The 18,506-nt window shown below is 39.2% G+C and overlaps 1 protein-coding gene across 17 annotated transcripts in view; it reads right to left on the bottom strand.

The window, feature by feature from the left end:
• Nucleotides 1-18,506, bottom strand: part of RHOBTB1 (Rho related BTB domain containing 1) — a 132,341-nt gene that overhangs the window by 10,080 nt on the left and 103,755 nt on the right. For all 17 annotated transcript variants that reach the window (XM_038009189.2, XM_038009194.2, XM_038009203.2 and 14 more), the window contains 3 exons: nt 13,766-13,951; nt 9,195-10,168; nt 7,089-7,207 (listed from right to left, as the gene is read on the bottom strand). In XM_038009189.2, the coding sequence (XP_037865117.2) occupies nt 7,089-7,207; nt 9,195-10,168; nt 13,766-13,951 (1,279 nt within the window). The remainder of the gene's footprint in view (nt 1-7,088; nt 7,208-9,194; nt 10,169-13,765; nt 13,952-18,506) is intronic.

Here is an 18,506-nt window from a genome sequence, read left to right as displayed (position 1 = left end):
GGGAGTATGATGCGAAAGTGTATGTTCAGAATTGCTGTGCGGTGCTGGAAACGTTTAATGCCACAGAAGCACAGGTTTGAGTTACAACAATAAAGCATCATAATTTATTAATGGTTTGTAAGAATTCTACTTCAAAAGGATGAACAATTATGAACTTCTTTTTCTTTCTTTTTTATTTTATTCATTTTTTGAGACAGGGTCTAACTCTGTTGCCCAGGCTGGACAGCAGTGGCTTGATGATAGCCTGGGCCTGGGCTCAAGCTATCCTCCTACCTCCACCTCCCTAGTAGCTGGGACTACAGGCAGTACCACCATGCCCGGCTAATTTATTTTATTAATTCTTTTTTTGTAGAGATGGCGGGCTTGCTATGCTGCCCAGGCTGGTCTCAAACTCCTGGCCTCAAGTTATCTTCCTGCCTTGGCTTCCCAAAGTGCTGGAATTACAGGCATGAGCCACTGTGTCTGGCCAGTTATGAACTTCTTAATTCTCGTACTTAATAAACCTCTATACAACATATAAAGATATATATCTATATATTATATATGATTACATCTTTATAACATGGTTACATCTATATATTTTATACGATCGCACCTCTCTCTCCATACACATGCACATGCACACACACACACACACTCAGGCACACACACACAGGCACACACATACTCAGGCACACACACACAGTCAGGCACACCCACACACTCAGGCACACACACAGGCGCACACACACACACACTCTCAGGCATATACACACAGTCAGGCACACACACACACTCAGGCACACACACACAGTGTCAGGCACACATACACACTCAGGCACACACACACACACTCGGGTACACACAGGCACAGAGCCAGACCTCTATATCTGTGGGTTCCACATCTGTGGATTCAACCAACTGTAGATCAAAAATATTTGAAAAAAGGCATGACTGCCTCTGTTCTGAACATGTACAGACTTTTTTCTTGTCATTATTTCCTAAACAATACAGTATAACAACTACTTACACAGCATTTGCATTGTATTAGGTATTAGAAACACTCTACAGATAATTTAAAGTATAAAGGAGGATGTGCACCGATCTATGCAAATACATTGCCATTTTATATGAGGAACTTGAGCATTCATGGATTTTGGTGTCTGAGTGGGTGGGGGGGTGGTCCTGGAACCAATCCCTCACAGATACTGAGGGATGACTCTGTGTGTGTGTGTGTGTGTGTGTGTGTGTGTGTGTGTGTGAGAGAGAGACACAGAGAGAGAGAGAGAGAAACAGTGAGAGAGAGAGAGTGTGTTATGTATGTATGTATAATGGCTCCACATTCTACAGGGTGCTTATGGCTCATGCATTCTGGCAGTGTGGCTCCAGAACTGTTCTAAGCTATAGAAACCTTCTTTGTTATTCTCCTATGCAGCCATTAGCCACCTCAGAGAGGGAATATCCTTTCAGATAGGTAGACCTGTCCCTTAACATATCACAGGGAAGGTTTAGAAAAATTCCTAGAAATATTAACGAATTTATCCCCCACTTTCAGACACAGTTGGTGAAAACAATAATTCCATAAATGAGTTACATAAGTCATTACCATAAATGATTTGATAAGCATGATCATTTCAGGTTTCCAGCACAACCTCTACAACAAATAGAACTCAATGAGTTGAAACTATTACTGGGATTACTTTAAAATAAAGTAGCTGTTGGGCTTGCTAGATCATCTGCAATATACAGATGTTGGAATGTTATTCTTCCCTTTAACCAGCTGTATCCACATATCAATAATTATTCAACTAAATCTAGCACCAGTTACACCGTGTGTATGCTCGCATACATATATGTTTACATACATGTGCATTTATCTTACACAAATAATGGATTTATTTACAGATATCCAAACAAATTTGTTTCTGTGTGTAGGAACACGTAACATTTCATTTCTCTGATGAAATAATGTTTGGATTAGTGATATGGTTTGGCTGTGTCCCCACTCAAATCTCATCTTGAATTATGGCTCCCATAATTCCCATGTGTTGTGGGAGGGACCTGATGGGAGATAACTGAATCATGGAGGTGGTTCCCCAGACTGTTCTAGTGGTAGGGAATAAGTCTCACGAGATCTGATGGTTTTATAAGGGGTTTCCCCTTTCACTTGGTTCTCACTGTCTCTCTTGCCTGCTGCCATGTAAGATGTGCCTTTTGTCTTCCACCATGATTGTGAGGCCTCCCCAGCCATGTGGAACTGTGAGTCCATTAAATCTTTTTCTTTATAAATTACCCTGTCTCTAGTATGTCTTTATCAGTAGTGTGAAGATGGACTAATACAATTAGTATAGTTTTTTAGACAGTTGAAGGTCGAGTTGTGAAACTTTAAAATTTGAATCATTTTAATAGTGAAAGTACTCACATTTTACAAAGTGCTAAGTGCTCTAAGATGTTAGTAATTGTTAATATACAAAGTCCCAGAGCTTCCTATTAACACCTGCTCTCTCAGAGTTGGGGATGTTTGGTGCTTCTGAAAACAATGCCTCTAGTGATAGTGCAAGAGCCTGGGGCAGGCCCAGGGATATATCACTAAAGTGCTGCATGACCTTTGATAAATCACTCACCCTCTCTCACCCTCAGTCTCATCATCTGTTACATGGGAGGAATTTGGAATAGATGCTGTTAAAAGTTTTTTCTTCACGGAAACTCTGGGTTTTGAAGATCTTCAGATTACCTTAGCATTTTTTGGGAAGAGTGTGTTCTAAGTCATGGCTTAAAGAAGAAATAGCAAAATGAACATCCTAAATAACAAGAAACTATTTCTGGCTGCAGCAGATGACAGATTCGAGTAAGCAACGCTGCCCAAATACCCTCAACGCCCTCGAAGTGCTCCGATGTTTGTAATCACCTATGACCTGCTATCTTCTTTTAGCTGAATATAACGTTAACATTTTTTGAAGTGATGGCTCTATTTGGCAAATAACGTTAGAGACCCTTAGAAAAAAAAATCAAATTAGAATAAACTCAGAACACTTTTGGAGCATGCATTTTTTTTCCCCTCATGGCTGATTTTTAAAAAAGCCTGTTTCTGTGATTTCAACATTTATAATTAACTGCATGACAACAGAAAGACCTTTATTTATAGCACTTTAAAAATAGTATAAGCAAAGCTTCATAAATAATGGAATAAAAAAAAATTTGCATCCTACCTGCTGGATATAGTTTTTTTTTCTTAAAAAAAAAAAGAGTTATCAAAGAGAATATAATGCTACCCTAAACAATGTTCTATCTTGCAGTTTAGTTGGTTTAAAATTTTAATTGTGAAGATTAGCTGAGACTATTAGGCTTATAATTAGAGACAGTCTCATAGAGAATGAGAAAGTATCCTAGATCCAAAGCATTGCTTACTACAACGCAGGCATGCATTTTTAATGAACCACTTGCTGAGTACCTCTGGGGAGAGAATTATGCTTACTGCTACATTAAAAGTAATGAGAAAAAATATAAGTAAGATACAATGTTTTCCTGAATATTAAATGACAAAAAAGTTAAATTAAAATCAATGGACATAGGCATGTTTCATTTGTTTCTGGATTAATGCACATTAATTCTATTAATTCTCCAAAAAAGGCTGAGTTTCATGGTGGGGGGCAGGAGGGTGGCGGGCATCAGATTTTCAGATTTTCTCAAGATAATAGAAAGTTAAAAGGTGGCCTACAAAGGCCAAATCCCAAGTGTGAACATGGACCTAGGTTAATCATGAAGCATTAACTGAGTGCCTTTCCCCTACAACTATAACCACCTGAATTGTACTTTCCTACTTTAGAAAGGGGACTGGCGGCTTTTTAACTTAGAGCTTTCTAGGGCAAATACCTTTAACCCCATATGGAAAGAATTTAACAAGAAAACTCCAGCTTAATAGTCGCTAACATTTATTGAACATTTGTATGTTCTAGGCATCAAATTCAATGCTTTACACATGTCCTCTCGTGCCTTCTCTGCCCTTTGACGAAGGTTCTCTTGTTATCCCCATTTTACAGATGAAGAAACAGGTTTAGAGTGAGCCACTTGCCCAAGGTCAGGCTGAAACTATATTATAGTTTGCACAGGAAATAAAGTGAAGGGACGGGAAGGAGTGAGAATGTCAACAGCTCATTGCATTTTCAATATACTGGCTAAAGGAATTGTGGCACAGGTCTTCAGTGGCTTGGTTCCATGGTCTTTGTCTTTTGAGCTGGTTTGAATCTATACAAACCTATTAGCCTCAACTCCAGTTCTAAGCGGTGAGGGACCTCGTCTCTCCAGCAGGGTGTGCTAAACAGGTGGCCTCCTCCAGGAGAGGTTATCAAACAACCATATACATGTGCATTCACATTTGCTGCCAAGTTTTTGTTTTGGTCACCTCTACTGCACATTTTAATCTGGAGACGATTACAGTCCATTCTTGGAAGGGATAAAGGAGATTAGCATTCGTGAGGTCAGCTCTGACAGTGTCCCTTTGTGCCTGCGTTCCTGACCTCGATCAACTTCTCCCTGCTCTGTGAATAGCAGGTCCTCGGCTGCACAATCAGCAAGCACTTCAGTGAGCTGGACAAAGAAGGGGAGCAAGCCTCCCAGCTCTTTATCTCCAGAGATTGCTGAAGTCAGTGAAATACCAACTGGATGAGGTTTTACAAATTGGTGGCTACCCTAACTTTTTCCTGGACACAAGAGGGAAAGAATATCATCACTACCAACAACATCAGAATAAGTCCAGCGGCAGCTACCATTTATGTAATGCTTCTGAAGTGCTTTGCAAGTAATGACTCTTACACCCCACAACCACAGTATGGGTTATAACTGTTTTCCAGATGGGAAGACTTAGAGCCAAGAAAGGTTAAGTCACTTGCCCAAGTCACTTGTAAGTGGAGGAGTTGCAATTTGAGTCCCACAGTCCTGTAACTGTGCAGATTCCATGTACTGCAGTTGTCTTAGTAATGATGCTCCAAAACACCTCTGACCCAAGCTCAGGAGACATTTTCATTAGTCACAGGTGAGAGTCTTGTAGTTTAGAAACGCTGTTAGACACCGTAAGAGGCCATCAGGATAACTCTAATATTTTTTCCCTGAAAAGCAGATAGCCCTTTGCTGGGAGCGGAGTGGGGGGCAGTTGGTTTAAGAGCAGCTGCAGTTTGTTCTGGATGCACGAGAGTGGCCTAGTAATCTTAGCCCCTGCTATCCAAGGCTTGTGATTCTAGGATTCTGTTTCCCTACTTGGGGATGCAAATGCAGGCTCCTGGGTCACAATGGGAGTGCTCGAATTTCTTGTGCTACTGCCTCATTTGAAAAGTTAGCTATTGTTTTCTGCGTTTCTTTGAAAAATCTGGAAAGATGCTGAGACAAGCAAAACAAGCCTCTTAGGACAATAAACTGCATGGGTGTACCCATGTTTTTATTTTTACTTTTTAAAAAAAGATGTTAAAAATACTTGCAAAACTCCACAAAAATGCTTGCTCACTCCTAAAGTTAGAAGTGCTTGAATTGAATTTTTTTCTTTTCCAACAGTTTTTAAAAAGACAAAGAGGATGTACTCCCATGTTAATTGTAGCACTATTCACAATAGCCAAGATACAGAGTCTGCCTGTGTCCATCAGTGGATGGTTGGATAAGAAAATGTGGTACATATACACAATGGGATACTATACAGCCCTAAAAAAGGAAAATTCTGTCATTCAAGACAACATGGGTGAACCTAAAGGACATTATGTTACGTGAAATAAGCCAGGTTTAGAGAGACAAATATCACAGCATCTCACTTATATGTGGAATCTAAAAACGTTGAACTCCAAAGTAGAGAGTAGAATAGTGATAACCAGAGGCTGGGATTAGCAAGTGGATGGGGAAAGGAAAGCCATCTGTCAAATATACGAAGTTTCAGTTAGAAAGGAGGAATAAGTTCTGGTGTACTTTTTTTTTTGTCTTTTGTTTTTTTAGAGACAGGGTCTCACTCTGTCTCCTGGGGTGGAGTACAGTGGCACAATCATAGCTCACTGTAGCTTTGAACTCCTGGGCTCAAGTGTTCTTCTCACTTCAGTCTCCCAAGGACCTAGGACCACAGTTGCATATAGTCTAATGCACCTATAATTTTTTTGGTGGTGTTCTGTTGCACAGTATGGTGAGTATGGTGAACAATAAGGTACTGGATATATTTCAAAATAGCTAAAAGAGGATTTTAAATGTTCTCATCACAAAGAAATGGTAAACATCTGAGGTGATGGATAGGCTAATTAGCCCGATTTGATCATTCCACAATATATGTATATTGAAACATCAGGTACCCCATGACTATGTACAATTATTATTTGTCAGTTAAAAGTAAAACAACAAGAAAGACAAAGACATAGGGTCTCCAAGATGTTGTTTGCTCTGCTCTAAGCATATCCCTCTTCTAGAGATAGAGCCAGTGGCTGACAAGTGATGCAGCTAATTTCACTAGACCTAAGTACCTTGAGAAGTGTGTTCAGGGGAGTAAACGTTCGCTCCATTACTGTTGCCCTAAACTTAACAAACCCTCATACCCCCTCAACACAGGCAAAGTCAGGGCAGAGCCTTAGATAGTATTGTAGCTTATGGTAACCTGAAGGACAATTTAGAGCATCCCTCAGCTTGCAGATGAGGAGGTTGAGCCACAAGAATGTGGCTTCTCAAGGTCCCCTGTCTGGTTAGGGGCACAGCTAAGCCCAGGACTTAGGTGGCTGACCAACTCTTTTCACTTTCTGAACTACTGGGAGACATGCTCCTCTTGTACTTGGTTTTGATAGTACCATGCCTGGTGACATTTGCAAGAGGTACAGCTGATCTTGTCTTCATGGATGAGGACGGCTCTGAGGATGAAAAGATACAAGGCATGTAAAGCACCCAGGTGCCCCCACACAAGTGACTGATAAACAATAACTCCTCAAAACTGCAGAGCTAAGAGAAAGGTGACCAAACACTCAAGCACTGCTAAGGAGCTATTTCATGGAGCCAGTTTAAGGATGAAAGTCATCTGGCTATTTACCCACTTTATATAAATACACAGGCACACACACATTCATAAAGACACCACTATGCTTTAGGAAGGCACGTACCTCACTGTTGGCACTTTCCACAAATGACCCGCCGAACATAGCTGCCATCCACTCACAGCTACAGATCAGCAGCGGCTTGTGGGCACTGATGGCTCCATCGTCCAATTTAAATGTCACATCTGCCAAGGAATTGAGGAAACACAACCATAAGCCAACTTTGCTGAGAGCTTCAACCAAGGTTTCTGCTCCCATATCCACTGACCTGTGTCTCTCTCACTCTCTCACATGTCTTTACTTGCTGATTTTACGTCAATCCCCATCTTTGGGCTTTGGCACACCCAGCTCCCACCTAAGCGAGCATGTTGCATTTAACATCATCACACATAAAGTCACGGCACAAACTCTCTGAACCAGAAAGTAACAGAAAGGAGGGAATATTTTTTCCTCCTTACTATGCAAAACTTCAAGCATATAAAACAGTGGAACAAACAGTATGATGACCACTCATTTATCCCTTGTTAACATTTTGGCATGTTTGTTTTAGGTATATTTTTAATTTACACCATTTTACTTATTAATACTCAATTAAACCTTACGTTTATAATATGCTCTACTGGTATGCTATACCGAAATGTAACCGGATTACTGTTTTCTTAAGAGATGTCGGGGGGTCTGGTTACGTTGCCAAGGCTGGATTTAAACTGCCGGGTTCCAGTAATCCTTCTGTCTCAGTCTCTGAAGTAGCTGGGACTATGGGCAAATTAGTCACCATGCCTGGCTATATGTGTATTTTTGTATAATTCTATATATGTGTATAGACTTTTTTTTTTTTTTTACAGATAGCATGGCACTTCACTCCTAACTACCTTATCACAAGTTTTCCCAAAATAACAACAGTCTCCTAAATAACCATACCATGATTACACCTAAGAAAATTAAAAATAATTCCCTACTATCATCCACCATATAGTTCATATTCAAATTTCTCCAATTATCTCTAAATTGTATTTCATAGCTTTTCTTTTTGTAAAAAAAAAAAAATAACAGAATCCAACTGAGACTCCCACATTGTATTTGATTATTATGCCTCTCCAGTAAGGAGGGGGTGATTTGATCAGCTCTACCTAAGGCTGACTTTTAAGTTACTGTAGGTTTGTAACATATTCTTTTCATTGATTTTCAAGACTATTTCTGTACCACAATGGCCAGTGTTTGAAGTAAATACTACTCATAAGCTTTAAAATGAATGAACTGAGTCTTCAGGAACCACTTACTAAATGTGTAGTGCCCTGGCAGAGATTATAAAAGATAAAGACAAAGGTAGACGTATCCATATAAATAGAAGTCAGGAAGTCAACATTTTACAATGAAATTACACACACCCACACACCCGCCCAGAGGACAATTTCAGAACAAAAATAGTCCAAGTGTAAGACAGTGCAAACATGGGTCAATAACCCATATTGGATGCGGGCCACCAGCGGGCTTAGCAATTATGAAAGGGTGCTGTGGGCAGCATATGGCATAGTTATCAAAGGCATAGGAGGTGCAAGAAAACTGCAGAAGTGCAGGGCCAAGGAGCATGAGGACAGAAAAGGAGAGGGGATGGAAACAGATGGGGCACCTCTTGTAGGAAGGTGGAGGGCCACCAAAATTGCCTCAAGGACTTTAGTGGCCTCAGAACTTGAGCTCACTGATTTTTGTCAAGGGTCAGTGCTGAAGGGTCAATGGAGAATAGAATTAATCAGAGAATAGATACTGAAGGGGAATTGTATGCAACAAGCCCACTGGAGATAGACTCGGGGTCCCTGATCCACTCTTGAGGAGCAGTGTGGTACCACAGTGGTTTATGGAACAGGTTTTGATACCCACAAAAGCATAGGTTCTAATCCTGGCTCTACCATTTATTGCTGGTGTGACCATGGGCAGATTAGCTAACCTCTCTGTCCCTTGGTTTCCCCATCTGCAAAATGGAGACAATCACATTTAACCTTTAAGTCTGATGAGGATGAAAGAAGTTAATGACTGTAGCTTAGAAAGGTACATGGGAAAAAATAAGTACTTATAAATGTTAGCTATGGTTCTTCTTTCTCCTGCTCATGTCTGGCTAATGTTCAATGAAATACAATCAAAGGTATTAATGGCTCTGCCCCGCAGCCCACTCACCTGAGAACGTCCCCTTGCTGAGACACTCTTTTATCCGATTGGCTTTCCTGACGTGAAAGGCTTTCGTAATCTCCTGGTTCATGAAGGCTTCCTTGTTCATGATGTTTTCCACCATCATCCTCAAATCGAACATCTCTAGGACCTCTGCGATCTGAGCCAGGCCCACCAAATCCTTTTCCTTTTCATCCAGTTGTCCTGTATAAAGAAACTGGAGCAGGGTCCGAAAAGGGCCTGGCTGGACTGAGGCGTCCATCCTGACTACAGTCACAGGGCCCACCCGCTTTGAAATGGGGTTGACTTGCATTTCCCTGTGCATGCCAATGAACCCCTTACTCCAGTCGGCCAACGTCTGTGTCTCAGGGACTGCACCCTCAGCTTCCAGCCCCAGAGCCTCCACTAGGCTCTTGTTTGAGGACTTCCACTGCTCGGCCTGAGGTGTCCTAGGCGGGCCCTCCTCCCTTTCCTCCTCTGGGTTGACACTCAATATCTGCTCCTGGAAATCTCTGCTCTGCTTCTCTTTCTCACAAGCTCCTTCACTCCAATTTGGGGATTCTTCACATTCCATTAAAAACAGATCATAAAATTTGGAAGAAGAGGTAGCAAGGTAAATTCGATGTGCAAAGATGTGTTCCTGGTCCTGAAGGATGAACAGAACATCGGCACACAGAGGATTGTCCAGTAAACAGGCAGCTTCACTTGTCCCCATGGAAGGACACTCTGGAATTTTGATGACCGGTGGAGGGGCTTTTGGAGGTAGGAAGGGTGCCTGAAGTAAAGGTTTCTGGACTTTCTTTAAGTGAGATTTCCAGAATTGCAGGTGCCTGCGGGAAATCAGCGCTGCTCGGATTGCATTGTCAAACACATCCTTGATCCCAAACTGGTCAAACACGCTTGTTTCATAGTATGGTATGCCAAGTTCCTTCGCTACCTCTCGGCCTTTTTCTGGGGGCAAAATATCCCCTCTCTTTATGGGTCTGAAATAGAACATTTTAAAAATTATAATCAGCCTTATTTTAGGAAAAAAATAGTAACCAGGGCCTATCTAAGCACCTAATGGAACTATACACTGAAAACTCTAGTCAGGCTTTTAGTCTCTGGAAAAATCCGCCACCATCTCAAGTCTTTCAACTGGAGCTATGATTGCAGGAGTTATGATTGCAGGAAAAAATAATGCTTTCAAATATTTCAGAGTTTCAATGCACATAATTTGTGAAGCTTATCCATAAATATTCCATGTTTTTATGTTATTATAAATGGTATTGTTTTTAAACTTTATTTTCCAATTGTTCATTTCTTAGTTTATACAAATACAATTGATTTTTGTGTATTGACCTTTTATCCTGTTATTTTGCTAAATTAATATGTTAATTCTGATAGCTCTTTTTGTAGATTCCTTAGAACTTTTCATTTACATGACCATGTGCCTAAATAGGGAGAGTTTTACTTCTTTAAAAAACAAATGCTCTCAGCAGTAACCACAGTAACTGAAGTATCATCCCTTTACTAGCTATTTAATCTTGCGTAAGTTACTTAACCTCATTAAACATAAGTTTTTCCAACTGTAAAACAGGAATAACAATAATAATGAGTAATCATATCTTGAAGAACTATTGAAAGGTTTACATTATTAGCATGACTATGCTAAGCATAGTATTTGGTCCACAGTAAGTGCCTGATAAATGTTAGCTGTTATCATCATTATCACTATTCTCTTCATCACCTTCATCTTTATCAACAGCATCTTATGCTTGAATTTTACTTTATAACTTTAAAATGCATTCATATACATTTTTCATTTGAGCCTCACAATAGCCCTGTGAGGTATTATTTCTGTTCTACATTCTGAGGAAACTGAGGCAGAAAGGTTAAAGGGTTTGTCTGAGGTCACATTTGCAGGCTGCTGAGAGACTTCTACTAAGCAATTAGAGTCAAGACTTTCCCACTCCTAATCTCTGCTGCATTTTGTGAATTCTCTTTCAAACCCTCCTCTTCTTTTTTCCTCCAATCCCTTCTTCAAGCCGTCATCATCTTTTGCTTAGACTGGTGTATCAGCCCCTTAACTAATCTTTCTTCACTCCCACTCCCCACATTTTGGTCCAAAGTCCTCACTGTTGCAAGAAAAGTCCTTACATAAAACAGCTATGACTTGGCGGCAGTTCTGTTTTAACTTCCTCTGATTTCACAAAGCCCCAGGAATAAAGTCCATACCCTTTAGGTTGGCACACAAGTCCAATTTACAATCTAATCAAACCCTGAGAGGACAAATCTTTGGAAACAGCAGACTCAGGACAGTGCTGGGGTTATGGCATAACCATGGTAAAGGCATAGATGGGTTCCAGAACACAGGCAGGAAGTACTTTGTTGTGACACTCATTACAAACACTTGCTTGATTCTAACACATACCCTTAGGACCTTATCTTCTTATTTGGCCTTCAACACCAAAGGTAATATATAGGACAGACACTGGTCTTAGGAGGAAAAAGATGATACTGGATAGAATTTGGAGTTGACGACTTAGATGGAAAGGAGGGGAAATTATAGGGTGTGGACAAAGGTGGAAGGGACGTGCAGGGAAGAAGGTTTAACTTAAAAGTTTGCTCCTGGGAGCATTGTGTTCCTTGTTCTTAAGACTGACTTGAAATTTACCAACTGATGAAACTCTTCAAGGCTTAGCTCAGATACAAACTCCTTCACAAAATCTTAGAATTGCTCCGTAGAAGGGATTGTCCTCTCCACTGTTCTCTACAGCTCTGCAACTCTCCTCCAGTCCATGACTGTGAGGCCTGATTATCATAACCTACTCTTTTTATACAGAAAGTTGCCGAGGCCAGGACAGTCTCTCATTTACTGTGGTCTTCCTAACCTCTATGTGGCTCCTAATATTCAATTCCTAGTCCATGCATTGAAGAACAGAAGGATTGTGGAAACTGAATATAAAGTGTTTTTAGAAATGTAATGCAAAACATACCTAGAACATCAGAAATTGTCTAAAGAAAGCACCATTTACTTTTGCTTGGAGAGAATAAAAAGTTGTGTCAATATAAAATTTTGTAATAAGCCTGTTAGGTAAACGTCAAAATAAGATTTTGTTTGTTGTTGTTGCTGTTTGCTTTTTTTTTTTTTTTTGAGACAGGGTCTCGTTCTGTCACCCAGGCTGGTGTGCAGTGGTGCAACCATGGCCCGCTGTAGCCTTGTCCTCCCAGGTTCAGGTGATCCTCCCACCTCAGCCTCTCAAGTAGCTGAGTGCACCACTAGTCCTGGTTGATCTTTTTTTTACTTTTATTTTTCTAGTGACGTGGTCTCACTATGTTGCCCAGGCTGGTTTCAAACTCCTGGCCTCAAGTGATCCTCCCACCTTGGCCTCCTGAAATGTTGGGTTTACAGGCATGAGCCACTGTGCCCAGCCTAGAGGAAGGTATTAATATCAAAAATTTTTGAAAAGGAATGCTTTCCAGCCAAAAAGTTCAACATAAAAATAAAAACATAAAAAGTTGTTTATTTTATAAAGGGGATTTGAGGGAGCTCACATTTTAAGAAATGTATTTCCCTCCATATGGTTTGGCTATGTCCCCACTCAAATCTCATCTTGAATTGTAGTTCCGATAATCCCCATGTGTGATGGGAGGGACCCGGTGAAAGGTAACTGAATCATGGGGGCGGCTTCCCCCATGCTATTCTTATAATAGTGAGTAAGTTCTCACGAGATCTGATGGTTTTATAAAGGGCGTCCCCCTTTGCTCGGTTCTCATTCTTCTCTCTCCTACCGCCATGCAAAGAAGAATGTGTTTTCTTCCCCTCTGCATGATTGTAAATTTCCTGAGGCCTCCGCAGTCATGCTAAACTGTGAGTCAATTAAACCTCTTTCTTGTATAAATCACTCAGTCTCAACTATCTCTTTATTAGCAGCATGAGAATGGACTAATATACCCCACCAAAATCAATATCTACATTTTATATATACTGAAACAAATTCTCCTTCAAGTTGTATTTTACATTTGTGATACTTAAAAATATAACCACTAGAGAGATTTAAAAAGCCGTATTTGTTTTGCAACTATAGGCCCAAATTATTTTCAAAAAGTGGACAGTGTCATCTTGAGAATGAAATACTGTAACAGGTTGGACTGAGGAATACAAGGAAGATGAAAAACACTTCAATATGTGTGTTTGTATGAATCTGATGTTCTCTGAAGTCCAGATACCTCTAAGTGTTAATTAATTTTATTGTAATAATTATAATTTCAAGGACGACGTTATTATGAGTAACCAATATTTTGTCTAATACTTTATGCTTTTCAAAGTGCTTTTATTCGCATCCTTTCATAATTAGAGAATTTACTTCAAGTGCTGTCCAATCATTTGACAAAAATGAGTTCTGACATCAGAGATGATGGTGCCTGTTAGAAGGGCTCAGGGCACACCCCTCATGATTCATGGGCTGACTTAAAGCCCATGGCTGATTGATGGGATCCAGGAGTGTTGAAGAGTAGAACACCAGGCTACAGAGACACCTGCTGCCTGTAAATTTTAACTTGGCCAGGACAGGGAAACACTGACTCCCTTGGCTTACCTTGCTAATGGGCGCCTGGCTCGATTAACAGCTTCCAGGTCGGCGTAGCGGAGATCGAGCTGGCACCCAACAAGGACAACAGGTGTTCGAGGGCAAAAGTGCTTGATTTCTGGATACCACATGCTTTTCACATGATTTAGGGAATTGGGATTAGCGATTGAAAAACAGAGGACCACAACATCGGACCTAAAAGGAAATCACAAAAGAAGCTTGTATTGCCTTTTAACATTTCTTTTTCTTTTACCATTATGGTTCCTCCCAAACCCCATCCTTCTAATGCCATCTCATGTCACAGTTAAAAAAAAAAAGAAAAGACCAGATATTAAAACACATCTTGGAGTCATGCAAACAGCCTGATAAGCCCCCACATTCCAGCACCAACACAGCCTAACAGTTCATGTCCATATTGCACTGCAGAATGCTGATGCATTGACGTTTCCGATGAAGTTTTTTTATGGTAGAGATGATAACCCAAATTTGTCTCAGTCCTGGAACCACAACATGCTGAACTATTTCTCTTCATCACAAGAAATAGTTTCAAGAGAAAAGAAAATAATACAAACTACCTTTCACCAGTTTAAACAACATAAAGGTGATGATGACTCATCCCAATGAGATAAAGCAAACAGTTTAAACATTACTGAAAATGTAACAAGTATTTGCTGTACAGGGTCAGCAAATACACAGAAGGATTTCTGCCCTTCTTCCCACTTATGCACACATGTAGACAGCATAGCCACTTATCTGTTTCCGAAAAGAAAAATCCTGAATTTGCAGGAATTTTGACTCTTTACTAAGTAAGGCAAGAAGGTAATATTTAACATGTAACTAGGCAAGAATTAGACTGATGGCTAACAAGATGAGGAAATATTGGAAGCAGATTTCTCAGATGTTATATGAGATACAAAGCAGGTATATGGGGAAAAGAAAAACTGCTTTATAGTAAATTTTGACATAAGGGTCTTCCATTTTTACATCATAACTTACCATTCTAGAAGTCAAAGAACTATTTTACAAAACAGTTGTCCAATTATGGTGTTTGATAAATATCTGTTAAAAGGTATCCTTCACAGGAATTATAAACCATCATTCTAGGTTAAAATGTGCTGAATGATGACTTTCAAAACACTGAGGCAAAAGGATATAAAGAGTAAGAAAAGTTACGCCCAAGGATTCAAGACTATCTTGTGGCTAAATTCAGAAATAAACTCTTATAGTTTCATTTGATGTTAATTTATTGCCTTTATTGTTTATGTAATGAGAAGAATCAAGTCGATGAATCAAAACACCTTCCTTTTAAATCATTAATGAGCTTTCCCCCCTACATATCAATGAAGACAAACAAATATACACAGGCAACCATAAAATTTCTAAAAATAATCATTTGCAATGCAGAAAACTGTAGGGTGCTTACATTAAATGTAATTCACAAGCTGTGTCTTTAAATTTATATCCAAGAAAAGCTGCACCAGACCACAACAAATAGAGGAGAAAATCCTGAGATTAAAATATTTCCAAATTATAAAAGAGGACCTAGGACTTAAAGCAGATGAATGTATTAATCTGAATGTTCAGAATCATCTTGAATAAAGATACCAAGATTCTTGGATGCTGGGATAATATGAGTGAAAATATGCATAAATATATAAATGAAAAGGAAACGTCTTGTCTTTGGGATTCTGATTTACTTAGTGAAATATTCTGTGCTCAGTCTTACTTACAATCAGCATAAATAACAGTATCCAGTAAAGCCAAGAATGCTTTGAATTTTACATTTTTTATGGGCTGAGTTTTCTATTATTCATAATCCTATTTATATCAGGTATCCGATGAGACTCTGCTATAAGCTTCATTCTGATCATAAAATAAAGCCACCAAGAATTTTGGCACAGTGAGAATAGAATGAGAATATCTGAGGTTCAAAATTATACAAAAAGAATCGAGGAAATATATCCAGCACCTAAATGTGTTATAATACATATAAAATAGTTCTAATTGGTGCCTTCTATTTCCCTATTAAGGCACATGGCTCTAAGGGGAATCATTCTCAGAGCTTAATTTATGTGACAGACATGTAGCTAAATGTCAATTCTGTTCTCTAATTTTATGATACAGCATGTGAGGTTTTGAAATCAGAGCTAGCTTGGTTGTCAAGGTTACCATGATAACACTCATGGTATTGAACACATACTAGCTGCTATCCATATGACCTGTAAACAAGTACAGACAGGACCTTGGGGGTTGGAAAAAAAGGAATCTTGTGATGATAGGAGCACAATGCCATCACACAATACAGGTCCTGAGGGCCCAACTTCTAACTATGTCACATCAATATTTAAATGCATGAAATGCCATTGGAAAGCTGGAAAGATAATTCAATGTCCTATAAATATTTTGCCTCAAAATAATGATAAAGAAAAGAGGTTGTGCTGAGAGCAATACTAACTCTGAAGATAAAATAACTTATTGAGTCAAAATTCTATTTGTATATCAGAATAAAGGTCTTTTTTTCATATTCACATTTAGGTGCTATAAGAATCTGTGCTCATTATTTTACACTGAAAGCAGTTAAAAAATAAGATAATTCTTTTTTTTTTTTTTTTTGAGACAGAGTTCTGCTCTTGTTGCCCAGGCTGGAGTGCAATGGCATGATCTCAGCTCACCGCAACCTCTGCCTCCCAGGTTCAAGCGATTCTCCTGATTCAGTCTCCTGAGCAGCTGGGATTACAGGCATGTGCCACCATGCCCAGCTAATTTTGTATTTTTAGTAGACAGGGAGTTTCTCCATGTTGATCAGGCTGGTCTCGAACTCCCGACCTCAGGTGATCCACCCACCTCGGCCTCCCAAAGTGCTGGGATTACAGGCGTGAGCCACCACACCCGGCCCAAGATCATATTTTAAGTACCACAATGCTTAAATGTCTTTTGGTTAACCTTGTTGATCTAAATACAAATGTAAGTTAAGAAACCTTTATATAAAGATTACATAAAATTCTATTCTTAAGGTCTGCCATATGAATGTAACTCCCTAAAACCAAGTTTAACCAAAAGGCTGAGCATTGGGAATCAATGGACACAGTGACAGAGCTATAGAAAGATGTTGCTTTGATGCATTTCTCCTTACCAACATTCTTTTCTAATTCCTAATTCTCAACACATCAGTATCCTCTGTGATATAAACACATATACAATCAAGTAACTATTTTCAGAATGCCATTTATTCTCTCTAGATTTTGAGCCATTTTTTTTTTAATCTAGTCAAAGAAGGCACAAGACCTGCAGCTAAGAATATCTCCAGCTTGAGGCATAATGCCAAGGAACCAGAGATATTAAATAACTTTTAATCAAAACATACATTCCCATGTGGAGACTGTTCAATGTCTGACATAAGCTTGTGTTTAAAAAATACCATTCCTCTGAAAGATAAAAAGAAACAGGCAAGTTCTAGCATTTCTATTTCTATGGCTCTGTTACATTTTTTAACTTTGAAGAGTCAGTTTAAAAATAATTGGGAGTGGTGAGTGTGATGAGGACATTCTCACATATCAGGCATAGGGTTAGTCTAGAAATGACCTCAGGGGTCCTGTTTCAGCTGTAAAAAGAATCAAATAGGATTTAAATGGAGTCCTGCAGCTATTTGGGGTAGAAAGCATAAGAATTCGAGAATGCAGAGGCAGAGTACAGGGTACATGAGATTGTAAACTCCAGAACCTGAATACTGAGAAGGGGTAGGAAGGAGTTTCGAATGTTTATTGTATTTACTTTTATTACATATTTAATGTTTCACTGGGCTAAACAGTTTTATCAGAGAAAGCCAGAATTACAAAGGACTTCAGGGTATATGGTCTTAGCTGCTTGCCCACAGAATGTTTATATCTTAGGGAAAAATGACTTCTTCTTTCTAAGGAGAAAATATCAGTATAAAAATTTCACTGGGTACTAACACATCAAATAATGTCCATGAAATAGTGTTTTGACTAGTCAAGTCAAAAACAATCTGAAATAAATTGAAATGTTGAAACAATTGGGCATCTTGTTTCATAGAGTGAATCAGAGAGACCAAGTCATCCAAAAATGCCTGAGCTGATAAAGCCAAGCTCAGCTGCATCAGTTTTACTTCAGATATTAAACAAACCAAAAAAGCATATTTTTTTTTTCAGTTATCTTTCGAGGGGAACACTGGCCAAAGATAGCATGTGAAAGATTGGCAAGGATATTTGAATAACATAAGGAGTACATGCAAAGTTGGGACCAATCTTTGTTGGAGGATTAAAGAAAAAAAAATCCAAAAAAAGTGCATCTTACCCACATATCTTGGCCCTAGCTAGACTTTGAACAGCAAAATACCACACATGTTCTCAGAGACTGTCTTTATAATGTCTACAGTCAAATATAGCAGAGTCAGTGGGAAAAGATCAGAGAAGCAACCAGAAGCTAAACTTTTTTTCCAATCTGAAATACCAAATTCATCCTTTGAAGACGTGGTCAGAAAAGGGTTGATAATCAGTAACAAACTTTTATTGTTAAATGAATTTTCTTCTAAGTTCTTTCCCGTCACAAAAGTACTCTGTTTTCTTAGTTTGACTTTCCTTTTCCGGTCCCATCTATTTTGCCACTATCATCCAGCTTAGGAGCTGTGGGCCTTGGGTTTTCTTACCTGGTTAAGTGAAAGAATAATTCTGACATTATCTTTTTATCTAGAAACTTCAGATCAGGTCATTTTTACAGGCAATGAGAACTG

This window comes from Chlorocebus sabaeus, chromosome 9 (genome assembly GCF_047675955.1).
Source record: "Chlorocebus sabaeus isolate Y175 chromosome 9, mChlSab1.0.hap1, whole genome shotgun sequence".
NCBI lineage: Eukaryota > Metazoa > Chordata > Mammalia > Primates > Cercopithecidae > Chlorocebus > Chlorocebus sabaeus.
This window is presented reverse-complemented; position numbering and strand designations above follow the sequence as displayed.